Source organism: Salvelinus fontinalis, chromosome 27, assembly GCF_029448725.1.
Source record: "Salvelinus fontinalis isolate EN_2023a chromosome 27, ASM2944872v1, whole genome shotgun sequence".
NCBI classification, from domain to species: domain Eukaryota; kingdom Metazoa; phylum Chordata; class Actinopteri; order Salmoniformes; family Salmonidae; genus Salvelinus; species Salvelinus fontinalis.
This window is the reverse complement of record NC_074691.1, coordinates 25,509,608-25,517,938: the sequence shown is the minus strand read 5'-3', so window position 1 is coordinate 25,517,938 and position 8,331 is coordinate 25,509,608. Positions and strand designations below refer to the sequence as shown.

Here is an 8,331-nt window from a genome sequence, read left to right as displayed (position 1 = left end):
TTTCCATTCTTTCCATTGTAATGAGCATAACTGTGGAAATGGCCTGCAGTGATCCACAGCTGAGGTATAATGAAGAACAGAATGGAGATGGAGGGAAAGAGAAAGAGAGAGAGAGAGAGAGAGAGAGAGAGAGAGAGGGGAGAGAGAGAGAGAGGGGAGAGAGAGAGAGAGAAATAGAAAGATAAATATATATATATATAGAGTTAGAAATAGAGAGAAAGAGAGAAATAGAGAGAAATATAAAGAAAGAGAGAGAAATAGAGAGAAAGATAAATATATATATAAAGAGAGAGAAAGATAAAGAAAGAGAGAGATAATTAGAGGGAGAAAGAGAGAAAGATGTTAAAAAGGATGGATTTCATACAGCTTCTCTCTCTCCTCTCCCATTCTCTCTATTTCTCCCTCCCTCTATCCCATTCTCTCTATTTCTCCCTCCCTCTATCCCATTCTCTCTATTTCTCCCTCCCTCTATCCCATTCTCTCTATTTCTCCCTCCCTCTATCCCATTCTCTCTTATTTCTCCCTCCCTCCACCCCATTCTCTCTATTTCTCCCTCCCTCTATCCCATTCTCTCTATTTCTCCCTCCCTCTATCCCATTCTCTCTATTTCTCCCTCCCTCTATCCCATTCTCTCTATTTCTCCCTCCCTCTATCCCATTCTCTCTATTTCTCCCTCCCTCTATCCCATTCTCTCTTATTTCTCCCTCCCTCCACCCCATTCTCTCTATTTCTCCCTCCCTCTATCCCATTCTCTCTATTTCTCCCTCCCTCTATCCCATTCTCTCTATTTCTTCCTCCCTCTATCCAATTCTCTCTATTTCTCCCTCCCTCTATCCCATTCTCTCTATTTCTCCCTCCCTCTATCCCATTCTCTCTATTTTCCCTCCCTCCCTCTATCCCATTCTCTCTATTTCTCCCTCCCTCTATCCCATTCTCTCTATTTCTCCCTCCCTCCCTCTATCCCATTCTCTCTCTTCCTCCCCATACATATCCCATTCTCTCTATTTCTCCCTCCCTCCCTCTATCCCATTCTCTCTCTTCCTCCCCATACATATCCCATTCTCTCTATTTCTCCCGCCCTCTATCCCATTCTCTCTATTTCTCCCTCCCTCTATCCCATTCTCTCTAATTCTCCCTCCCTCTATCCCGTTCTCTCTATTTCTCACATTCTCTCTCGTCCTGCCTCCCCCTATCCCATTCTCTCTCTTCCTCCCCGTACATATCCCATTCTCTCTATTTCTCGCTCCCTCTATCCCATTGTCTCTATTAGTCCCCATACATATCCCATTCTCTCTATTTCTCCCTCCCTCTATCCCATTCTCTCTATTTCTCCCTCCCTCTATCCCATTCTCTCTATTTCTCCCATTCTCTCTCTTCCTCCCTCCCTCTATCCCATTCTCTCTCTTCCTCCCCATACATATCCCATTCTCTCTATTTCTCCCTCCCTCTATCCCATTCTCTCTATTTCTCCCTCCCTCTATCCCATTCTCTCTATTTCTCCCTCCCTCCCTCTATCCCATTCTCTCTATTTCTCCCTCTATCCCATTCTCTCTATTTCTCCCTCCCTCTACCCCATTCTCTCTATTTCCCCCTTGCTCTCCCTCTAATGTACTTTCTCCGTCTGCCTCATATTTTGTCATAGTCATGCTGATCTATAGCGCTGACTCGTTGTGATGACGTGGAACTATCAAACACCTATGTAGAGGGGATTGTTTCCAGCAGGACAACAAGAGATGTGAAACCTTTCAAGAGGGACAATAACCCATGCCAGCGTAATTATTCAACACAGACACTCACACACCCTAACAATTCAGCCCAGAGAGGAACCTGCATGGTTTGAGCTTAAATAGCAGCCCTGTTATCCAACAGCACAGGGAGGCAGCAGTGTATCCTGGCACGTAACACACACACACGCAGACACACACGCAGACACACACGTAGACACACACAGACACACACACATGCAGACACACACACAGACACCTACACATACACACATGTAACACACACACACACACAGAGACACACAGAGACACAGAGACACACAGACACACACACACACACACACACACACACACACACACACACACACACACACACACACACACACACACACACACAGACAGACACACGCACACACAGACACACATGCAGACACACACACATGTAGACACACAAATAGACACACACACACACAGATACACAGGCATATACACACACGCAGACACACAGGCACCGACACACACACACACACACACACACACACACACACACACACACACACACACACACACACACACACACACACACACACACACACACACACACACACACACACACACACACACACACACACACACAGAGACACACAGACAGACACACGCACACACAGACACACATGCAGACACACACACATGTAGACACACAAATAGACACACACACACACAGATACACAGGCATATACACACACGCAGACACACAGGCACCGACACACACACAGACACACACACAGACACAAAAAAAGTGTGATGACAGGCTTCATCTCACTGCATCCACTTTCCTCTGGGAATAACAGTGTGTTCACTGTGGTCCATGTGTGTGTCTGTGTGTGTGTGTGTGTGTGTGTGTGCATTATTGATGTGAACCTGACGAGTAGAGAGAGGTACAGATCAAAGGCAGTGATGAGAGAGAGAGAAAGATGTATAGAGAGAGAGGGAGGGGAGGGAGAGAGAAATATGTAGAGAGAGAGAGGGGAAGAAGAGAGAGATACAGTATGTATAGAGAGAGAGGGAGGGGAGGGAGAGAGATATGTATAGAGAGAGAGAGGGAGGGGAGGGAGCGAGAAAGATGTATAGAGAGAGAGGGAGGGGAGCGAGAGAGAGAAAGATGTAGAGAGAGAGGGAGGGGAGGGAGAGAGATATGTATAGAGAGAGAGGGAGGGGAGGGAGAGAGAAAGATGTAGAGAGAGAGGGAGGGGAGGGAGGGAGAGAGATATGTATAGAGAGAGAGGGAGGGGAGGGAGAGAGAGATATGTATAGAGAGAGAGGGAGGGAGAGAGAGAGAAAGATGTAGAGAGAGAGGGAGGGGAGGGAGATAGATATGTATAGAGAGAGAGGGAGGGGAGGGAGAGAGAGAAAGATGTATAGAGAGAGAGAGGGGAGGGAGAGAGATATGTATATAGAGAGAGGGAGGGAAGGGAGAGAGATATGTATAGAGAGAGAGGGATCAGCCGGGTCAATTTGGGCCATTCTCTCTTGCGGTTTCTCTATCTCTCTGTCCCTCCTTCTCTCTCTTTTTCTCCAGACCATCACCAGGCAGTTACTATCCCTGGGTTGAGTCATCAGATTTCAAATTAAAAGATCACAGACAAAGTTGTGGGGAGAAGAAGATGGGGAAGGGTGGAGGGGGGGTAGAATGAGTGTTTCCATGACGACTGCACAGGGCTACTGCATGTTGAGCCATGGCCCCAGCACTATGTGTGTGCACATTTTGGGGTTTGTGTGCTTGTGTGCCACTGTGTGTGTGTGTGTGTGTGTGTGTGTGTGTGTGTGTGTGTGTGTGTGTGTGTGTGTGTGTGTGTGTGTGTGTGTGTGTGTGTGTGTGTGTGTGTGTGTGTGTGTGTGTGTGTGTGTGTGTGTGCGAGAAAGTGTACGAGAGAGGGTGACAGTCATGCTTTCCACATTTTCTGTTGCCTGCTCAAAAGAGGACGAGGCAGGGACTATCTGCTCCATTCCAGCTATACATTAAAGTAGCGTTATTAAGAAACTCTATCTTACCTCTGAAGTTGCTACAGGTTGTATTGAGTGTATGATGATTTCGTTGATAACTTGAATAGCAACTCAACCATTGATGCCATAGCTCCAGTAAAGTTGAAAAAGGCCACATCCAAACGGAAAGGCCCTTGGATGAGTGAGAAAACGAATCAATTAAAGAGAAATTGCAGAAGGCAAAGCGGAAGTGGAGAAAGTCAAAGTTTCAGGTCCATTATGATATTCTGAGAGAGCAACTTGGCATAACAAGGCAATTAGAAATGCCAGACAGGCTCATTTTCTAACTTGATCACAAATAATCCGAATCATTTGAGAGTGATCTTCTTGACCATTGATGACCTGATAAATCCTACCCCCGCAAAATGTGAACTTTCCTCCACATCAAAATGTGATGAGTTGTATTGGTTTTTAAATCAATCCATGAATGTGCACCCCAATAAATGTCAGACATGCTATGAGGTTATGTAGCCAATAGGTCCTTCCAGGTCCTCTGGCACTGGCCTTTTAACTATCCCATAGCCTAGGACCAAGAGGCATGGAGAGGCAGCCTTTAGTTATTATGCCCCCAGCCTCTGGAATTGCCTGCCCGAGAAGAGGAGGGGGGCTGAATCTGTGGACACATTTTCTTAGCTATGCTTTTCCTTAGTGTGCTTTTTAGTTGTTCAGTTTGTCATAGTTTATTTTTTAATATTATGTTTGTTCTGTAGTAAATATTTCAGCTTTTCATTTCAGTTGTTTTTTTGTGTTTTTTTCCCCCTGTAAAGCACATTACGTTGCATTCCATGTCTGAAATATGCTGTATGAATATAGATTGATTTGATTTAAAGTAGGAGGACAGCTGGGGCAGTGTGTAGGTGCATACGATAATAGCCTCCACACTAAAGCAATACTGTGAGGTAATGGTATAGATATAGATTACAGTCCAGATCAATCAGACCCAGAGTTCACAATAACATTGCTATAACTTAGTCATTCAGCAGACTCACTTATCCAGAGTGACTTACAATTAGGGAATGCAATACTACCACATACCATGACCATCGCAAATGGAACCTTGTCAGTGACGATAATAGTGTTAAGATAAAAAGACAATTTGATTCACAGCTCTAACACTAGGACAGAGTGGCCCTGTGGTGCAATGACAGCTCTAACACTAGGACAGAGTGCCCCTGTGGTGCAACGACAGCTCTAATACTAGGGCAGAGTGCCCCTGTGGTACAACGACAGCTCTAATACTAGGGCAGAGTGCCCCTGTGGTACAACGACAGCTCTAACACTCAGACAGAGTGCCCCTGTGGTGCAACAGCGCTACAGGAACACAGGATGGACAGCTGATCGTCCTCGCAGTGGTAGAGGATGCACAGGATCGGTACATCTGAACATCACACCTGCGGGACAGGTACAGGATGGCAACAACAACTGCCCGAGTTACACCAGGAAAACACAATCCTTCCATCAGTGCTCAGACTGTCCACAATAGGCTGAGAGAGGCTGGACTGAGGGCTTGTAGGCCTGTTGTAAGGCAGGTCCTCACCAGACATCACCGGCAACAACGTCGCCTATGAGCACAAACCCACCATCGCTGGACCAGACAGGACTGGCAAAAAGTGGTCTTCATTGACAAGTCGCGGTTTTGTCTCACCAGGGGTGATGGTCGGATTCGTGTTTATCGTCAAAGGAATGAGTATTACACCGAGGCGGGATCAATTTGGAGGTGGTTATGGTCTGGGGCGGTGTGTCACATCATCATTGGACTGAGCTTGTTGTCATTGCAGGCAATCTCAACGCTGTGCGTTATAGGGAAGACATCCTACTCCCTCATGTAGTACCCTTCCTGCAGGCTCATCCTGACATGACCCTCCAGCATGACAGTGCCACCAGCCATACTGCTTGTTCTGTGCGTGATTTCCTGCAAGAAAGGAATGCCAGTGTTCTGCCATGGCCAGCGAAGAGCCCATATCTCAATCCCATTGAGCAAGTCTGGGACCTGTTGGATCAGAGGGTGAGGGCTAGGGCCAATCCCCACCAGAAATGTCTGGGAACTTGCAGGTGCCTTGGTGGAAAAGTGGGGTAACATCTCATTGCAAGAACTTGCAAATCTGGTGCGGTCCATGAGGAGGAGATGCACTGCAGTACAGCTGGTGGCCACACCAGATACTGACTGTTACTTTTGATTTTGACCCCCCCTTTTTTCAGGGACACATTATTCAATTTCTGTTAGTCACATGTCTGTGGAACTTGTTAAGTTTATGTGTGTGTGTGTGTGTGTGTGTTTGTCATCATATTAGCCCTATCCTGGTTATTCATGCCCTCCTCCATTAGCCCTATCCTGGTTACTCATGCCCTCCTCCATTAGCCCTATGCTGGTTACTCATGAGAGAACTGTTTTTGTTTCATTGCATAATTATTCTCTGTTCTTATCACAGCATTCAGCCTGATGCATGTTGTAAGAAATGTCCTTGAGATAGAAATGAGGAAGTGTAAGAAAAGCACATGCAGTGGTGCAGGGCAGTAGTATATCCCTCTGGTAAGAGCTACCAGGCTAATGCTCCAGGATACGCTGACCCCGTGTGGTCAACACACAAACTACTAAAATGTGTTGTCATGCACTAATGAGGACAGTATATACATCATCCATGCATCCTCTTTCAGCATATGTCTGCTGCCTACCATGTCCTCATATAGATATCGCCAATACATTAGGTCTAGGTTAAAAAAAGTGTACTTTATATTTCCATATACAATCGCAAGGTTTAGAAATGTATTTTACTTCCAAAACATGTAGCAACACAGCCATAGATTTGAGAGTATTCAGAGAGGGAACCATGGTGGAAAATAGACAACTGACCCATGCACCCAAGCACAGAGGAGATCACTGAGCGTGGGGAAGAGGGGGAAGACACCATGGGACTGGGTTTAGAGACCCAGCTACCTGTGCATAGCAGAATGAGGAGACAGGATAGAGGAAAGAAAGGCCGTTCTGGCAGGGACAGTACTTTGGGACGGTTGGGTTGAGCGGCAGTTTACCATCAGGGTTATTGTAACAGAGAGGCAGGGTCAGAGGAAAGTTGCACATCCACTTGTTATCATTCTTCAGCTTTTGCCTTCTTATTAAAGCTTCCGTATACATTGTTATTAATGCTTAAGTATTGAAGCTGTATTAATGCACACAGATGCAGAATGTCTTACCCTGGTCCTCTGGGGATCCTCCTTCCTACAATCACAGTAACAATGGACATGATGGAAATGGTTAACCAATGGAACCTTTATGGGTTGAAAATATGTCTCTGTCCCAAATGGTACCCAATTCCCTTCATAGTGCACTATGGGTCCTGGTCAAAAGCAGGGCACTACTCTATGGGTCCTGGTCAAAAGCAGGGCACTACTCTATGGGTCCTGGTCAAAAGCAGGGCACTACCCTATGGTTCCTGGTCAAAAGCAGGGCACTATATAGGGAATAGGGTGACATTTGGTATGCATCCTATTCCTGACACTGAATGATTGGTTAGAAGCAACTTCATCCTACAGTTCTGTATTTGAGGGTAAACGTGTCCATACCTTGGGTTTCTCATCCACAATCTGCTGTCTGATGTCCTTGTGCTTCTCAAGTAGTCTCTCCATTCTCTTACTCTGAGCATCCTCCAACTACACAGACAGAGACAGAGGTAGGCGAGAGTAAGGTGTAGCCACACACCGGCATGGACACACGCACACACACGTGCGCACACACACACACTTACCCGTTTGATATACTGCACCACCTCATTGACAAATGACCTGTTGATTTCCAGCTTCTCTCTGTAAACATATACAGATGTCAGCTCAAACCTCTCTTTAAGATTCCTCAAATGTAACCTTTACTTTAACAGTCAACAATCCTGATGTTCCTTGTTCCAATCTAGCTCAAAGGACCATATAAAAGTTGGTAGGTCTGCCTGATGACCTATGACCTACAAGCATTAAGTCTTTCTATGAAAAATTACAGAATATTTGTATTAAACTGGTACTGTCGTGATCATTAGCTAGATCAGTCAGTCAGGCATGAATCTTCATCACCATCTGGTGGCCTTAAGGAGCATGAACACTTATGTATTAGGAGGTCTCTTCCCCAACCCCATGTACTTACTCCTCTGTCACGTTCTTGTTGTTGGCCTTGGCTTCATTAATCTTCTCCTGTCTTTTCTTGTCCATCTTCTTCTTCACGTCTTTCTTTTCCCTGTGGAGAAATAGGAGGATAGTGAAACCCCATGAAATACATGCATACATGAGCTTCTTGTGTGTGTGTGTGTGTGTGTGTGTGTGTGTGTGTGTGTGTGTGTGTGTGTGTGTGTGTGTGTGTGTGTGTGTGTGTGTGTGTGTGTGTGTGTGTGTGTGTGTGTGTGTGTGTGTGTGTGTGTGTGTGTGTGTGTTCGTGTGTGTGTGTGTGTGTGTGTACGTGTGTGTGTGTACGTGTGTGTGTGTGATTTTGTTTGTGAATGTGCTTTTGTTTGTGTGTGTGTGTGTGTGTGTGTGTGTGTGTGTGTGTGTGTGTGTGTTTGTGTGTGTGTGTGTGTGTGTGTGT

At 45.8% G+C, this 8,331-nt stretch overlaps 1 protein-coding gene across 5 annotated transcripts in view; it reads right to left on the bottom strand.

Annotated features, from left to right (window-relative positions):
* Positions 1-8,331, bottom strand: part of LOC129825349 (1-phosphatidylinositol 4,5-bisphosphate phosphodiesterase beta-1-like) — a 285,736-nt gene that overhangs the window by 14,432 nt on the left and 262,973 nt on the right. For 3 of the 5 annotated variants that reach the window (XM_055885375.1, XM_055885376.1, XM_055885377.1), the window contains exons 30-32: positions 7,897-7,986; positions 7,511-7,568; positions 7,329-7,415 (exon numbers count right to left, since the gene is read on the bottom strand). In XM_055885375.1, coding sequence (XP_055741350.1) covers positions 7,329-7,415; positions 7,511-7,568; positions 7,897-7,986 — 235 coding nt within the window. Of the gene's footprint in view, positions 1-6,959; positions 6,985-7,328; positions 7,416-7,510; positions 7,569-7,896; positions 7,987-8,331 lie in introns of all 5 variants that reach the window. The other 2 variants (XM_055885378.1, XM_055885379.1) reach the window with 1 other exon arrangement.